An 18,540-nucleotide genomic window follows, 5' to 3' on the forward strand; every position below is an offset into this window, starting at 1 on the left:
AAAAGTTCTGAAATCGTGAGGACTTTATTGGCCCAACAAAAGAGAACACAAGAAATTCCTACTATTGCGGAGTGGCAGATGAAGATGATGGATTTTGATGAGTTGGCCAAACTGACTTGCAGGATTTGAAATCAGGATGATCAGAAATTCCAGAAAGACTGGAGTAAATTTATTGTATATTTAAATGATAACTGTAAAAATTTAAAGACACTAGCAGGACTGAAGTAGCTCCTGCAATGTAGATAAATTGTAAAGAGCTAGGATGCGCGATTGGATTTGATATGGGATACCAGCTGAAGGGAAGGAGGGAAGTTGTAAGCTCGGCAGAGCAAAATAGTTGATATGTTGATCCATGTATTGTTTGAAAAATGTGTAAGGAAAATCATAAAAAATTATTGGGGGGAAAACCACCCAGAAAAGTTCTGAAATCTGTTCTCCAGATTCTGAAACATTTTCTTGCTCTGAGAAAGCCACTTCCGAGCTGGAGAGGAGGTGGGATTGTGGGCCCACGCCCTCTCCACACACTCGGGGGCTGGCTTACAGCCCCCGTGAGAATAAGGGAATCCTCGGGCGTGTCAGCTCCCTGCCTAGCCAATCGGCTGGTCAGGGAGGCGTGGCCCGGGCTATTTATGCCTGGTGCGCCCGAGGACCGCCCTCTTTTCGCCTCTCCAGCTGACCAGGTTTCCCACCCTACCCGCCCTTTAGTTGCTCCCCTGACCTTGCTATGGACCTCGGTTGGTCGCCGTCAAGGGGCCTGGTAGGAATTTTTCCACTTGGCAAACTGGCACTGGCCATTTGGTTTTTTCGCCTACCTCGTAGCAAACGTCACAACTTTCCCGGTATTGGCGGTTAGGCATTGGTAAGGGAGGGTTAAGTAGATGAGAAGGGGGGAAGGAAGCGCCATCACCTTCCCCCAAGGTAAAAGGGTAGTCCAGTAAAGGATTCCGGGGGGCGTTGCCCTGTCCGAAGCCTGTGGAGGTGTGGGCCCAAGGCACACCTCCGAGCGGTGACACCCGGGCGATCCTAGTTGACGTACTTCAACAGGACTTCCCCCGCTGGTGGCTAACCCTCACCGGTCTTCATGCAATTGGGCTGAAGCCGGTTAGTCGATAGGAACCAATGCCTAAGCCAATACCTCTCAATTCCTGTAATCAATAAAGTTGTGGCCTTTTACCATTAACCTTAAATAAAGTGTCCTGTGTCTTTATTTCACAAGGGAGGAGGGGGTCTTGCCACGCAAAGAGGCTCATTTGCCATTATGGGTATCCTTTTCAAGAAATCTCCCAAAGAACCCCAAGATTCCATTGGAACACAGCTTGAAAACTCCTGCTTCCATCTCTGAAGCCAAGCAGCAGACCAGTCTGAGCTCTTCCGGGAAGATGGGTTGGAAGGTCGCAACTTTCAGAATCCAGATCCACCACACCAATTCCTCTGCTCCCCAACCACATCATGTGTTTCTTCTTCTTCTTCTTCTTCTTCCAAATGCACAATGGCCAAAAGCACACAGCCACGAGCTGTCCCATTTATGACACAGACAATATCACAGGTTTGCAACACTGAGCTATTGTTCAATAGGCTAACATTTCTTTCTTTTTTAAAAAGGAGGGCACAAATTCATTCACATGATTCAGAAAATCCAAAAGTGAACTTCTGTCTTTGATTCTTTCTCTCTTATTTAACACTGCTATCCATTGATGACGCTAAACTCGAAGCATGATCTTTTTGGGGAGAAGTGAAGGTCACGCACGCACACAAAAATGCACACAACTCTTTTGGACCATTTCCTGCATAAAATGCCTTATGATCTTTCTCCACAGCCTAATCAGATGAGTGGCTATATCATGTGTTGTCCAACCACCCCCTCCCTGAGAAGATTCCCTTGTATGCCAGCATACCTCCTTCTAAAAAATTCAATTAATTTCCAGAGCAGTAGCTTACAGCAAGAGAATTGCGCACAGTGAATTTTGCAAGACTTCTGCAGGGAAATGAAGAGGGCTGAAGGATTCTTAGGAGTGAAAAAGTTCAAATAAATCTAGCATTTCCCTTTTGGCCCAAGAGGTCAGAGGTCTGCCAGACACACACACACACACACACAGAGAGAGAGAGAGAGAGAGAGAGAGAGGTTCTAAAGTCTAGCAGAGAGGAATTGCAAAAGGAAATGGGTGAAGACTCTATATACTAGTTCTGTGCTGAACCTCACCCCAATTTTTTCTTCAAAAATTTCATTCTCTTTAAAAGTGGACTCCCCCCACCCGCGCCTCTTTTATATGGAAGGGGACAGAACAGAGTGGACAGGCCTCTACATGGTGCCATGTGTTCAATCTGGAAAGTGCTTCTGGGCTGCAAGTCTGCCCACAAACAGCCCAGTCTACTGTGAGTGAGCATGGGATTTTTCAACACCTGTGAGGCAAAATGAAGATATAGTCATTCCTCGCGTTACAGATGCTTCAGGTTGCGTATTTTTGGGTTGTGCACTGTGCCGAACCCGGAAGTACTGGAACGGGTTACTTCCGGGTTCCGGTGCTCGCGCATGCGCAAAAGAACTAAATTGTGCAGATGCGGTGCTGCGGGTTGCGAATGCTGTGGGTTGCGAACGTGCCTCCCGCATGGATCACGTTCGCGACCCGAGCCTCCACTGTATCTCGTTTAGTTCATGAAACCCAATACCCCACCACCATCATGTTCCCCTCTTCCCTTTTCAGAGGCATCTTTGAATGAGAGCCAGTGTGGTGTAGTGGTTAAGAGCGATGGACTCGTAATCTGGTGAACCGGGTTCGCGTCTCCGCTCCTCCACATGCAGCTGCTGGGTGACGTTGGGCCAGTCACACTTCTCTGAAGTCTCTCAGCCCCACTCACCTCACAGAGTGTTTGTTGTGGGGGAGGAAGGGAAAGGAGATTGTGAGCCGCTTTGAGACTCCTTCAGGTAGTGAGAAAGCAGGATATCAAATCCAAACTCTTCTTCTACCCCCTATGCCCTTTGAACGGTTGAAATAAAGACCATGTGAACTTTTAGTGAAGCCTTACCATTTATCTTCCTAAGGGTGCCACATGAAAGATGGAGCAAGCTTGTTTTCTCCTGCTCTGGAAGGTAGGACCGGAACCAATGACTTCAAGTTTCAGGACAGGAAATTCTGACTCAACATCAGGAAGAACTTTCTGAGGGAACAGACTCCCTCAGGAGGTGTTGGACTCTCCTCCACTGGAGGTTTTTAAGCAGAGATTGGGCGGCCATCCCTCATGGATGCTTTTGTTGAGATTTCTGCATTGAAGGAGCTGGACTAGATGTGCCTTGGGGTCCCTTTCAACTCTTCAATTCTATGATTCTGTTATCCTTAACTTCTCCACAGCTTGCACGCTGCAACAAAGTGATGAATGAATTGAACTGATTCTTCACCTAGGTTTCCCGCTGTCATGGCTAGCTCAGCCTCTTGAGAGGGAGGGTGTGGCAATCTCAAGAGATTCCGAATGCCTGTAGTGGAGGATCAAAATAGTTCCACCCTTCCACTATCAAAACCAGGGAAAGTCCTGCTTGGCAGGGGGTTGGACTCGATGGCCCTTGTGGTCTCTTCCAACTCTATGATTCTATGATTCTATGATTCTTCCAGAGTAAGCCCCTTGACATGAACTGCAGTCGTTTTGCTCTTCTTGTAAGTGCCAAGGAGATTCAGAGACTTATTTTCAGGGGTTGTACTAGGAAATACCCATATTCAGGGTAGTTCCACTGAAAGCAATGGGGCCACATCCATGCCATAGATTTAAAACACTCTCACCTAGTTTGTTATCAAACATGTTTGTCTTCCCCCCAAAAATCCCAGAAGCTGTAATTTGTTAAGGGTGCTGCCCCTCACAGAGCTCTAGTTTGCAGCACCCTTAGCAAACTACAGCTCCCAAGAATCTTGGAGGGAAGCCATGTCTGTTAAATATATTACTACCCTAAGGTAAAAAGGTAAAAGACCCTTGGATGGTTAAGTCCAATCAAAGGCGACTATGGGGTTGCGGCGCACATCTCACTTTCAGGCCGAGGGAGCCGGTGTTTGTCCACAGACAGCTTTCCGGGTCATGTGGCCAGCATGACTAAACCACTTCTGGTGTAACAAAACACCGTGACGGCAGCCAGAGTGCACAGAAACACCATTTACCTTCCTGCCACAGTGGTACCTATTTATCTACTTGCACTGGTGTGCTTTCGAACTGCTAGGTTGGCAGGAGCTAGGACAGAGCTCACCCCGTTGTGGGGATTCGAACTGCTGACCTTCCAATTGGCAAGCCCAAAAGCCTCAGTGGTTTAGACCACAGCGCCATCCGCGTCCCATTCTTACTACCCTAATGGTTGGCCATATTAATTTTTTACTGTTTAAAAACTGCATTTTATTCCCATTTAATATTGTGATATGCTTTGCGGAGACTTTTCTTTTTTTGCTTTGAAAAGGCAGAGTTTAAGTGCCTAAATAAATAAAATGAAACAGATAACCTGTGAGCTTCCCAGTAGATGGCTCCCCATGTGTCACAACACAACCTCTGGTGCTTGGATGCTGAGGGCATTGTTCATGAACCACAGCATGTTCCCAGTTGCGAGAGGTAAGGAAGAAAACCCCTCCCCCATTTTACAAAAAGAGGCCTCTGTCAGGGGACTGTGACCAAGAAAGCGCCATGACTATCTCACTTTTGCATGCAACCCCTGTTTGCGCTCCAGAAAGGTACACTCTAATGCTCTCCACACTAATGCATAATAATACTCATATTTTCCTTACAGTCTTTCTAAGCCCTTGAAGAGTATCTCTGGGTTCCCAAAGGCTTCTGTTTTTGAAGGGGAAACTGGCAGGCATGGAAAATGAACCTATCCATTCATTACAGAGGCTGGCTTCCATGTGAGGCACAGAGATTAAAATGCTTAGAAGAGGAAGATGAAAAAGAGAGAGACATGTCATTAACATACACACTAGTATTTAGACTGTGCATGCTAATACTAAGTATTCTCACTCAACCTGAGCTAGTGGGATGGCTAAACTGTTAATACCCATCCCACATCCCGTGTGATTGTGGTTGAAAATCTCTTCCCTATGGTCTTTTAACCAATTAATCAACTACTGAATCAATTCAATGTAAATTCATTTCCATAGTACTGGAATCTTAATAGAGTTGCCTTTTGAGATATCAACGGAAGATTAAGATAAGCTGCAATTTAATTAACAAAAGCAATCCCTTAGATGCAAAGGACATCTTTGATATTCTCTTTTCTGTTTTCTATTACAGCAGAACCAAATTAACCTCAACTTCCTGCAGCAACCACCCCAAATAATGACCAAAAATTGGATCGTCCGACCTAACCAATTATTTAGATGACTGACCAATTAGCTAAATTTAATGTTTGTACTGTACCGATTAAAGCTTATAGCCCTACAAAAGTAATGTATATACTGTATCTGAGTCAGTTAGTAGCCAAAAATTTAATGAACTGGTTCAGCATTTTGTAAACAAGCATTAGAAAGCCTGACTAGAAAGCCAACTAGGACAGACTCTGGCAAGTTTACTTTTAAGCATTCCTTGAGAATGATTAATCCTGGTTTGCAAGAAACAATGGCTACTTAAACTAGCCAGCTTCATAACCCATGGTTTGAAGTTGGCTTGTTAAGCAACGAACCATTGCTTGATTTAAGCCCATATTCACAGCCAACATCCTTTGTAACTGCAAGTAAGCTCAGCAGAGGTCATTGTCTCACACAGCTTGAAGGAGGATAGAGGAGTGTGTAAAACTGATACTTCAATGAGGTTCATCCACATAGTGCTAACCACGGTTTAGAACCATGCTAACCATGGTTTAGAACCACATGCAAACCAGCCAAATAATACTAAATGAGATCTTGGTGTGAGACAGTGGCTCAAGTCAATTCAGATATCACATCAAAGCATGGTCTGTGCTTACCATACTTTAGAAAACCAACCACGGTGTTCCATGTTCCAACATAGCTCACCTGTAATGTGAAGTCCATTAAGTCTTACGCAAAGAAGACTTGTGTATGTGTACTCTCTCCTCCCATCTCTGTCCCTTCTCGTTTTCTATATTCTGCATTACTTCTGTTTTTGTGGGAAAACATACCGTATTTTTTGCTCTATAAGACTCACTTTTCCCTTCCTAAAAAGTAAGGGGAAATGTGTGTGCGTCTTATGGAGTGAATGCAGGCTGTGCAGCTATCTCAGAAGCCAGAACAGCAAGAGGGATTGCTGCTTTCGCTGGGCAGCGATCCCTGTTGTTGTTCTGGCTTCTGAGATTCAGAATATTTTTTTTCTTGTTTTCCTCCTCCAAAAACTAGGTGCGTCTTACAGAACGAAAAATACGGTACATGAGTGTGCAATCCTTAACTACCACTCACCATTGCATGTGGCCAAAAACATTGCCCACTCCTAGTTTAGCAAAACTCTGCTCTTGCAAATACAGTGCAGTAATTCTTTCTGCCCTGTGGCATAATTCAAAGGTTGTGCAGCTCATTAAAACCCAGAGCATTTTTTATAATTACTTCCAAATCTTTAGCGATCTGCCTGAAAGCTACATCATATGATCTTCCAGCACATGATTTGTTGTACTAGTCTTCCTTGCACAAATTGGAAGGGTTGTAAAATCATGGGGAAAGGGCCTTAGCTCAGTGGTAGAACATCTGTTTTGATTCAAAAGGCCCCATTTTCAACCCTCCAAGCTGCTGTAGGTCAGTGTAGATCATATTAAGCTGGATAAAATGGTCTGATTCAGTGTAAGGCAGCTTCCTATGTGTCTATGATGCTGTCCCTTTAGATATTATCCAACTTATAAAAGAGAGCATTTTAACAGCACTGCTATTCTAATGCATTCAGGTTGTGAACATTTGCTACAATTCCCCCCAATAATAGTAATCATGCCAACACTAGAACTCCCAGTACGTCTCTGAGCACAATTCAAAGTATTGGTGCTGACCTTTACAGCCCTAAACGGCCTTGGTCCTGTATACCTGAAGGAGCGTCTCCACCCCCATTGTTCAGCCACTGAGGTCCAGCTCCAAGGGCCTTCTGGCGGTTCCCTTACTGCAAGAAACCAGGCAGAAGGCCTTCTTGGTGGTGGTGCCTGTCCTGTGGAACGCCCTCCCATCAGATGTCAAGGAAATAAACAACTACAGTGGTACCTCGGGTTAAGTACTTAATTCGTTACGGAGGTCCGTTCTTAACCTGAAACTGTTCTTAACCTGAAGCACCACTTTAGCTAATCGGGCCTCCTGCTGCTGCCGTGCTGCCAGAGCACGATTTCTGTTCTCATCCTGAAGCAAAGTTCTTAACCCGAGGTAATATTTCTGGGTTAGCGGAGTCTGTAACCTGAAGCGTATGTAACCTGAAAGGTATGTAACCCGAGGTACCACTGTATCTGACTTTTAGAAGACATCTGAAGGCAGCCCTGTTTGGGGAAGTTTTTAATGTTTGATGTTTTGTTCTGTTTTTAATATTCTGTTGGGAGCCGTCAGAGTGGCTGGGGAAACCCAGTCAGATGGGTGGGGTATAAATAATAATAATAATTATTATTATTATTATTATTATTATTATTATTATTATTATTATTATTATCACCACCACCATCACTGGCATACAGTGAAGCTGAATGCTGGAAGGTTCAAATGAAGGAATATACTTCATGCAGCACATAGCTAAACTAGGGAACTTGCTCCCACAGGAGACAAGTGATCTCTACCAACTTAGATGGTTTTAAGACAAACTCCTGGAGAGTAAGTCTCTCAATGGTCGCTAGTAGCCATGATGACTATGTTCTGCCTCCATGGACGAAAGCAGCATTGCTTCTGAATACCACTTTCTGTAAAACCTCAAGAGGGGAAACTGAGTTTGCGTTCAGGTTCTGCTTGTGGGTTTCCCACGGGCATCTGGTTGGCGTCCACGAGAAGAGGATGCTGGACTAGATGGGCCAGGGGCCTGATCCAGCAGGCTCTTCTTACAAGTTACGATTTCCAAACACCATAAGCAAGTGCAAATGCAAGCTACTATCCTGCACTTTTGCATGCAGAGATAAGATGCCCATTTTCTGTTATGTTGGTGGCATGGGAGCTGACGGTGCAGTGGGGCTCTTTATTTTTGCCCGATTGCAAGAGAGGAGCCCAAGATGGTCAGGTGGAGTCCAAAGAAGGCTGGTCTGCATGGGGAAATGGGACACTGGCTTTGGCTCCGCCTACTGTTGGTCTCATGGACTGCAAGAAGATCAAACCTATCCATTCTGAAGGAAATCAGCCCTGAGTGCTCACTGGAAGGACAGATCGTGAAGCTGAGGCTCCAATACTTTGGCCACCTCATGAGAAGAGAAGACTCCCTGTCAAAGAGCCGGATGTTGGGAAAGATGGAGGGCACAAGGAGAAGGGGACGACAGAGGATGAGATGGTTGGACAGTGTTCTCGAAGCTACCAGCATGAGTTTGACCAAGCTGCGGGAGGCAGTGGAAGACAGGAGTGCCTGGCGTGCTCTGGTCCATGGGGTCACGAAGAGTCAGACACGACTAAATGACTAAACAACAACAACAACAAACTGTTGGTCTCCCACATCTCCCTGCATACCAGCCTCCATTAGAACAGTCAACAGTGTGGCTCCTCCTCCCTACGTGAATAATTTCCATGGGCGGGGCAACAGCGGAATAGGAATAGGCAACTAGGCGAACTCCTCCTATGTAGCCAGAGATTTCATTTAGGAACCCAATGATGAGGGAAGGAGTTCCAGGGTAGCCGCCAGTGCAATGTAAGAAGAATGCTAAAGACTTAGCACTAGTGCAGGATTCTAGAGGTACAGAGGCAGTTTAACAAGCCAGGTATGTGTGCACAATGTCAAAGGGATGAGATGCAAATGGCAGCATTGCATAATTATTGTTCGTATCGGCCCTGCCAAATGCGCAGCACAAGCACCTAAAATCCTTTAATTCCAAAAGAACGTTAGGAATTTTATTTCCCTGGTCTCGTTTTATGTAATTCTAGGGAGAGACGGGGCGGGGGAATCAGTAAGAGTAGAGTTTAAAGAAATTAAAGCTGTAGCTACATATATATTATTGAATGAATGAATGAACTTTATTACGGTCTCAGACCAGGTTTAAAAAGCATATAGATAAAATAGCAGTTAGGATTTTTTTAACCGATAAGGCATAGGATAAAACATCTGGATAAAATACAGGATTAGACACGGATAGTGGATGGATAAAAAACTGATAATTAAAACAAATAAGAACTAAAAACAAACAAGGACACACAGTTAAAACAACTGTGAGAGCAAAAGAACTAAAAGATTCGCAGTTAAAACAACTATAAGAGGCTGCAGAGTAAAAGCCTCTTAAATAGAGGACACTCACAACATTAAAAACTGCTGTGCAGATATGGTTAAAACAGACAATTAAAACAATGTACATCACTAAATTTAGCAGCAATGTACAACTATAAACTGACTCAAGGAGTTGACTCAGAATCATCCATGAAGCCGTGTTTGGGGCTTTTCATGCCAGACTATTTTGAGTTGAGCGATGGTCATTCATTCATTCATTCATTCATTCATTTATTTATTTATTTATTTATTTATTTATTTGCAAAAGCCTTATCTGAGGAATACTGGATTATAGGTTGTTGTTGTTTTCGTAGAGGCAGTTACTGCATGCCTCTAAAACATATTTTTCTTGACATGGTACCGAAGGAATGGCCAGGGGTGCAGTTGGGAGAGAAAGAGAATCCCTACAGCAAAACGGAAAAACCGCTTAAAAAAAAAAGGTAGAACAAATTGTTTTTAAAAAAACAACTATCGGATATACAAATATTTCAATGACAATTCTGTAATAAGCCAAAGCACTACAATATATTGTGACATGTGATGCAGACCCTGAGGTCTTGTGCATCAGTGGCCTAAAACAAGATATTAAGCATAAGAATTCTGTAGAATGCATGAACAGAGCAAAACTGGCAAGAGTGGCAAGTAAAGTCAACACACCAAATTAAAAGCAGAAACTACAAAGTACAGTGGTACTTTGCTTGTCGAACAGCTTGGCTCCCAAACAAATCGGCTCCTGGACGCTGCAAACCTGGAAGTAAGCGTTCCGGTTTGCGAACATTTTTCAGAAGCCGAATGTCCAACACGGCTTCTGCTTGAGTGCAGGAAGCTCCTGCAGCCAATTGGAAGCCGAGCCTTGGTTTTTGAACGGTTTCGGGATTCAAACGGACTCCCAAAACGGATAAAGTTCGAGAACCAAGGTACCACTGTAATACGCTTTATGCATGAAGTTTCCTATATAAGTGGGAGTGGCAGGTATGACTGGGCTGTAGAGCTGATTCTCAACACAGGTGCTGCTGCAGCATCCCTGGATGCTGCAGAGGTGAGTTCAGGACTGTCCCAAAGAGCCACTCAAGTACTTCCCACCCTGCAAATGTACATCCCCAACCTCAGCACCATCCTGCCCATCCAGGTAAGCTTCAGCAGACCCAGTTCAGGAGGCAGACACAGACCATTCCTATATTTAGCCAATGTGGTGTAGTGGTTAAGAGCGGTGGACTCGTAATCTGGTGAACAGGGTTCGCTTCCCCGCTCCTCCACATGCAGCTGCTGGGTGACCTTGGGCTAGTCACACTACTTTGAAGTCTCTCAGCCCCACTCACCTCACAGAGTGTTTGTTGTGGGGGAGGAAGGGAAAGGAGAATGTTAGCCACTTTGAGACTCCTTAAAGGGAGTGAAAGGCGGAATATCAAATCCAAACTCTTCTTCTTCTTTAGGGCCAAAGGCAACTGGTTTTTAATTTTTTGCAACAATGTACTGCAGCAATTTGGCCTAGAACATGATGATTGCCAAAGAATCCATTTATCCAATGGCTATTTTATTGCAATAAAAATGTTCGTGAACTCGTGCTTTTTCCTTGGTTGCTAGAGAAGTGGTTGGAGCAAAATGAGGGCGGCAGCTAAAAAGCATGTGACTTTTGTAAAGATTCTGATCATGCAGAGAGCCTACGCTCTTGTGCATGCTTCAGCTCTATCAACTGGGTCGGTGGCTGGGCAGAAGCTCAGCATTCTTTGAAATGTGCCCCCTGGCTGTGCAAGCCTAGGCAGAGCCAATAGCTCAATTCAGTGCGGCTCATTCTCTAGTCTAGAGCAGCAGTTGAGGACTGCAGCCGCACAAAGTGCTGCAAACACAGGTTCGTCCCCATTTGCACATTGTACTTTCAAGGGCACACCTGACATTTCGTAGCCGTGCATCTAAGAAACATAAACGGGTTGCATCCAGAGTTGCCTAGAGAGGGTCTCCACTACTTGGATGTTCCTGTGGGTGGAGAGGGGGGGAGTGATAATCATCAATTGCTCCTGCAGATCCCTAACGGAGACCCCTTTGGAGCAGGATAGGAGGTAGAAACCATCTGAAATGGTCTATTCTCTCCCTCCGGTGGAAGCCCCAGATGTTGGATCCATGGTTGGTTGGCTGGCTTCCATTTGTCTTGGGAGACAGATCAGTTTCCTTGTTATCATTGCTTTTTACAGAATGCGCATCATGCTTGACAGAGGCTGTTTTTGTGTGCCACAGTAAAGCCATAGTAAATTGTTTTTTGAAAATGCTCCTTCCCTAGTACAAGGAACAAACCATGGTTTAGCGCTACATCTAACCCAGAAGTCATGGTGAAGCTGAGGTTTGTTCCTGGCTTATCAGTTTGTGGGGAACTTCCAAACTGTCGTTATTTTCAGGTGGGATTCAGTCAGGTACAGGCAAACTCAGGTTGCACAATTAAAGTTGGTTTGGAGCTCTTGTGCAACAAACCCGCTTCCCAAAAAACAGCAATATTTTTGAGAGAAGGAAAGTGATGGGAAAATACATTTGCCGACGTAATGTCATCTAACTTTCCCCCAAACAAATTGAGAGTGGATGCTCAGCAAAAAGTTGCTTTTGGACCTCTCCACAAGCAAATCAGGTTGCCTGGAAGAGACCATGGTTTGGAGTAAAGCAATCCACAATCCCACTAAACTAGGGTTTGTGCTCCTACTTGTACTAGGGGAGAAATGAAGTGGGAGCGATCTCTGCATTCACGGTAAGATGTTTAACTATTGTTTATTGTGACATATGAATACAGCGGGTGGATGCGGGTGGTGCTGTGGTTTAAACCACTAAGCCTAGGACTTGCCGATCAGAAAGTCGGCGGTTCGAATCCCCGCAACAGGGTGAGCTCCTGTTGTTCAGTCCCTGCTCCTGCCAACCTAGCAGTTCGAAAGCACATCAAAGTGCAAGTAGATAAATTTGTACCGCTCTGGCGGGAAGGTAAACTCCTCTGGTTCGCCAAAAGCAGCTTAGTCATGCTGGCCACTTGACCTGGAAGCTGTACGCCGGCTCCCTCGGCCTGTAAAGCGAGATGAGCGCCTCAACCCCAGAGTTGTCCGTGACTGGACCTAACGGCCAGGGGTCCCTTTACCTTTACCTATGAATACAGCTAAAATAATGGGTGCAAAAGGAAGGTCTCTGCATCAAAGAGTTTGCATTCTAAAAACAACATCCAACCAAGATTAAGCATTCCTAATTTCAAAGGAAGAGATGATGCATATACTTAAGGTTGCAATTCAGGTAGGTAGCTGTGTTGGTCTGATACAGTTAAAGTTTGTTCTAGGTATAAACTTTTGTGTGCATGCACATTTCTTCAGATACACTGGACAACAAACTTAGTTGGTCTCTAAGGTGCTACTGGACTATTTTTAAATTTTTTATTAAGGTTGCAATGTTACACACACTTATCTGGGAGTAAGTGTCATTTAACTCAATTGGCCTTACCTTAGAGTAGAGATATCTAGATATCTGGATTCCTACTGAAATCAATGGAAATTTGGGTGGAGGTGTGTGATTTAAACAGTTACATAAAGAATCTATAACCCAATATTTGTTGAGGGATGATATTCCCGAAACTACCAAGATTGTTTCGGGATACTTAGCCGGGATTTTTAAAGCTAAATCTAAAGTTGTCTGACATATTCAGCGGTGGCTACCAAGCCTTTTATATATTTAATGTGTTTGGATTCTTAATGTATTTGGATGACTTTGTATGCCTTTATTGTTTAAACTTATGCCAATAAAGGTTAAAAACAACAACATCAGTTTGAGGTTTCAAAGGTTGAGGTTTTTTTGTTTTGTTTTGCTCCTGTAATAACTATTGAATAAATATTTGAAAACAGAGTCTCATAGAACTGCCCACAGTTACAGCACTTTTAAAGTCTCGTGGATTCCGGGCAGGGAGTTACACACATTAAATCTCTCCAATGAAAACCAGCAGGGGCTTAAAAATGCTTAACTCTGGCTAGACTCTTTCCATTAATTAATTAATTAATTAATTAATTAATTAATGGCCGACCCAGCCAAATTAAATCCCACTGATTTCAATGTGCTGAACTTGAAAGTGTTTTAAGACAGCAATGCTACATGCATGGAACTCATGGGCCTTACAACCGAGTAGACCGCATAAGCTCAGCTTCTTAACTAAAGTAAACAAGACTTAGAATTGCAAGAAGGCTGAAATCCTGACACAGTGGTCACACTCGACTCTGTGGGACTACCGATTCAACCGAGCTGGATCACGCCCATAAGTTTGGAACACAGCTCCTGAACCCGAGTTGGAAAATGCTTCCAGCCTGCAAACCCTACAGCATACTTAATAATAATTTTATTATTACTGTATTTTTTGCACCATAACACTCACTTTTTTCCTCCTAGAAAGTAAGGGGAAATGTCTGTGCGTGTTATGGAGCGAATGCCTATGGGTGGCGGGGGGGATCTGCTGCAGTCGTGTGCAGAGGATCCATGGTTCCCCTTCCCTCCTCCGTGGCTCGCTTTGAAACAGCAAAGCGGAAGAAGAGCCGCTGAGTGGGGAGGAGAGAGGGACAGAGAGCCTGCTTCTTTAAAGGAGAGGAGCCTTCTCCCCTTATACCCCTCTTCTTCATTATTAGCAGCATCCTTCTCCACCCACCCCACGCATGCTCCTTGTCCCTTGAGTGCTTTTCCTTCCCTCCCCACTTAAAACGTGGTTACAAAGCACGGATCCACATGGATCCTCATGATTTTTGCACTGGGTCACCCCAAATTCACCATCAGATCACATAGCATGTCCATGGCTACATCTTGCACCAAAAAAATCACACACCCACTGTTGCCTGGAGCCGTGCAAAAACGTGGTTACAAAGCATGGATCCACATGGATCCTCAGGATTTTTGCATTGGGCTACTCTAAACTCACTGTCAGATCACATGTCTGTGGCCACAGCATGAACCACAAAAATCAAAAATCCACTGTTTCGTTTAGAATATTTTTTTCTTGTTTTCCTCCTCTAAAAACTACGTGCGTGTTATGGTCGGGTGCGTGTTATAGAGCGAAAAATACGGTACTTCCTTGAGGGCAACAGGATCACAGAGTAAACATGCCATGTTTTTGCCTGGGATCCTCGCCCTCGGAGACCCAACGCACTTCAGTGGAGCCATAAACATTGATCCCAATGGGTCTCCTCTGAGTAGGGCTTAACAGGCTCCAACCAGAGTGTTTAGAAGGCAGCTTCTGAGCGCGTCTACTATTATCACTCCACGCAATTCCACGCCCGGCCCTGGAAGCAAGGAAGAATTGGCCTCACACACACCCCCCCACCGTCAGTAGAGGGACCCATCTCTACTCCTGACTCGCATGCCACACACCCGTGCCTGGAGCACCCACTCCAAGAGAGTGGGGAGACCAACCTCCTCGCCTCTCCCCTCTTGCTCCGGGCGCACCCAGCCCGGATCAGTGGAGAGACTTATCTCTACCTCTCCCCCTGACTCCCACCTCCAACCCCCTGCGCACCCACCCCGTGTCAAAAGGCGGACCTACCTTTGCTCCTCGCTCCCCCCTCCCATCACCCCCCCCCACACTCACCCGCGATGTCCCACAGCTGCAGCCGCACCACCGTCTCCGGGTCCCAGCTGAGCACCTTGAGCGCGAAGTCCACGCCGATGGTGGCGCGGTAGTGCGGCGAGAAGTTCTGGTGGACGTAGCGCTTGATGATGCTGGTCTTGCCCACGCCCAGGTCGCCGATGACCAGCAGCTTGTAGAGGCGCTCCTTCTGGCCGGCCGGCTTCTGCATCGCCCTCCTCGCCGCCGCCGCCGCCTCCTCCTCCGACGGCGCGGCCGAGGCGCTGCGCAGCGAGCTGCCTGGCGCGCCGGTCCCAGGATCTGATCGCGAGCTCGCCAGGGAGAAGGGGAAGACAGGCCGAGGGGGAGGGCCCAGAGGCGGGCGAGGGTGGGGTGGAGGGTGGGGAGACACCCCTTGGCAAGCGAGCGAAAGAGCGGCCCAAGGTCGTCGCAAAAGGTGGCTTCAAAGCATCCCCAACCGAGGGAACAGCGGCGAGAAGTTTTGGCAAAGTTTGGCGCGACTTTTTTTAATGCTTCGTGCGGATCAGACGCAGCAGCCTGGGAAAACTGCCTTAAGGACGTAAGACGAGCCCTGCTGGATCAGCCCATCTCGATCTAGTTCAGCATCCTGGACTCACCGGGGTAGACCAGACGCCTCTTCTGGGAAGCTTACCAGTAGGAGCTGAGAGAGGAGTTCTGTAGTTTCCAGAAACTGCTGTTCATAAGCGTTGCTGCCTCCGATCAGGGGTGCTAAGCCAACTTGAATAAAATATTTTTGGGGGGAGGGGGCAGGTAAGCCTCGCCCTGTGTACTTGATCTCATGATACTGTCCATGCACACCATTTGAATGGCAATGTCTATCCCCTGGGGGGGGGCCCTCAAATATTTTATGGGGGGGCAAAGGGATCTCAGCCCCTAGGTGTTGGGTCCTATGCCATGGATAGCCTTCTCCTCCCTTCATTTGTCTAATTCTCTTTTAGCCTAGTGGCCATCACTGCCAATCCTGTGGCAGTGAGTTCCATTGTTTTAACTATGCGCTGCGCTACAGGCCCGCTTTTATCTGCCTTGAATCTTTCAAGATCCGCTTTCATCGGATGTCCACAAGTTCTAGAGCTGTGAGAGAGGGAGGAAAAACTCTTCTTTATCCACTTTCCCCATGCCGTGCCGAATGTTACGTTTATATATCATGACGCCTCTTCTCTAAAATTAAAAAGTCTGCAACTTTGTACAGTGGTACCTCGGGTTACATACGCTTCAGGTTACAGACACTTCAGGTTACAGACTCCGCTAACCCAGAAATAGTGCTTCAGGTTAAGAACTTTGCTTCAGGATGAGAACAGAAATTGTGCTCCGCAGTGGCGTAGCGTGGGGGGTGCAGGGGGGGCCGGCCGCACTGGGCGCAACATCTGGGGGTTAGGGTTAGGGGGCGCAAATCCACGGGTTAGGGGGCGCAAATTACTTGCCTTGCCCCGGGTGCTGACAACCCATGCTACACCACTGGTGCTCCGGCAGCGGGGCGGCAGCAGGAGGCCCCATTAGCTAAACTGGTGCTTCAGGTTAAGAGCAGTTTCAGGTTAAGAACGGACCTCTGGAATGAATTAAGTACTTAACCTGAGGTACCACTGTACATCCTTTGTGGTTTATTGTGAAGAGGCACTGTTAAGCCAATCTGGAGATTGTAGCTCTGTGAACCTTCTGCAGGCAAATCAGGTGATGTACCATTGAGTTTCCTTGCAAACTCCCAGAGGATCGCACTGCAAAGGGCAGACAACCTCTCACAACCCCCCTGCAAGATTGATTAGGTGGGGAGATACGAACAAACTCGTAATGGAGATTTACTTGAAAATTCAATTGTGGTTCTCTTTTTACAAGAGGGCATATTTAGAAGCTGCTGGCCTCATATTCGTACCACACTCTGTTTTCTTACACACAGTTGAGGACCTAGCAATTTAGCCAAAGCTGTATTCCCTACATGATAAATATTCAATTGCCATTAGATCCGACAATGTACCTTTTTCGTCCCTGAAAAATGGCAAGTACTGGCATGGAACCTCTTAGCAAGGCTCCCCACCCCCCTCCAGCGCCCCCGCCCCCATGCAATCAAGTCTTTCGAAATATAAATGGCTCTATAAACAATGGAAGTTAATTTTATTAATGAAATGAGCCTGCTTATCGAAGATCCAGTTCTCAGCGTTAGGTAAAGCTTAGTACCCAGTAGAAATATATACCGGTACTAGTGAACTGGCTCCCTTTTTAATTGCCAACGATTGTATCTTCTGTTAGGTGTGCAGAATAAATCTGTTTTACTGTTTATTTTTTGCACATTTGGAAGATCTGTGATATGGAAGATCTCTCTCTCTCTTCTGGAAACAAAGAGGCATTTTCTTTTGTAGTGAATATCGTCGCAAACGTTAGTAATAGTAGTTGTAATAAACACACAATCAAGTGGCTAGTTTTCTAGGAAAGGAGAAAGTCCCATTGAAGAAGAAGAAGAGTTTGGATTTGATATCCCGCTTTATCACTCCCCGAAGGAGTCTCAAAGCGGCTAACAGTCTCCTTTCCCTTCCTCCCCCACAACAAACACTCTGTGAGGTGAGTGGGGCTGAGAGACTTCAAAGAAGTGTGACTGGCCCAAGGTCACCCAGCAGCTGCAGGTGGAGGAGCAGAGACGCGAACCCGGTTCCCCAGATTGCGAATCTACCGCTCTTAACCACTACACCACACTGGCTCCCATTGAGCCTACATTTGATTCTGCCATATACATACAAGCAAGTCCTGCGTGTGTGTGTGTGTGTGTGTGTGTGTGTGTGTTGTCACTCAAGACCCTTTACACATGGCACTTACTAAGCTCTATGCAACTCAGCAACCTGAAACAAACCAAACAAGTGCATTATCTCTCTGCGGCAAGATATATTTAATCAATCCGTTTGGGTTAGGCTTCATCTTATTTCAATCAAAACATTCCTGGGGTGAAAGGACTGTTGAGTCATCAAACTTGTCTGCCTGTAGCGTGATGGTTCTTGTCTCACTAAATACCCACTTTACTGATTGGCTGAGAGACAAAGAATTTGCATAAATAAATATACAACAGGTCTGTTGCACAGTCCCAAGAGGCAATTAGTCTACTTTGGGAGTTGGTGCTGGAAAGATCTATGTCCTTGCCCTGAGAGTTATATTTTTATTAATCATTTCACTGATTTTAAAAATTTATTCTTAAAACAAAAGGCAATCAAGGAAACAAAACCATCAAAGCACAAAGCAAGTCAAATAGAAGTCAGTGGGTTGTTGTTTTTACCAACTTACGGTGGCCTGTATTTGCATGGAAAGAGGATTACGTTGGACTAGAGCAGTTTAATTCTATCCTGCTTCATAGTTCATTTTCTGGAGAAGGGGAAAACACACACACACACACACACACACAAAAAAAAAACAACCTGGTGAATTTTGAAAAAGCACTGGGACTTATTTAGTTATACAATAAATGGACTTTGCACATAATGGGTTCCCTTGTCATATGCCTTTTCATGGGTTGATGTGGCCAGCCGCTCATCCGGTTTAGTTCCAGCAAGACTTAGGCCTCTGTTGTAACCCTCAGACATGAATGTGGTTCTTCTTCAGACTGCCCAGTGGATTTGAAGACTGTGGCTGCACACACACAC

At 45.6% G+C, this 18,540-nt stretch overlaps 1 protein-coding gene and 1 long non-coding RNA gene across 2 annotated transcripts in view; both read right to left on the minus strand.

Moving 5' to 3' along the window:
• The window catches only part of RAB38 (RAB38, member RAS oncogene family), a 38,190-nt gene extending 23,034 nt beyond the window's left edge, over positions 1-15,156 (minus strand). The window contains exon 1 of the mRNA XM_079974199.1: positions 14,906-15,156. Within this exon, the coding sequence (XP_079830325.1) occupies positions 14,906-15,113 (208 nt within the window). The 5' untranslated portion in view covers positions 15,114-15,156. The remainder of the gene's footprint in view (positions 1-14,905) is intronic.
• LOC307215208 overlaps positions 1-16,205 on the minus strand; it is a 446,900-nt gene extending 430,695 nt beyond the window's left edge. The window contains exon 1 of the long non-coding RNA XR_013838384.1: positions 16,104-16,205. This is a non-coding gene — a long non-coding RNA (uncharacterized lncRNA). The remainder of the gene's footprint in view (positions 1-16,103) is intronic.
• Between the last annotated feature and the right edge of the window lie 2,335 nt (positions 16,206-18,540).

The sequence above is a fragment of the Podarcis cretensis genome, assembly GCF_951804945.1.
Source record: "Podarcis cretensis genome assembly, chromosome: 4".
Lineage (NCBI taxonomy): Eukaryota > Metazoa > Chordata > Lepidosauria > Squamata > Lacertidae > Podarcis > Podarcis cretensis.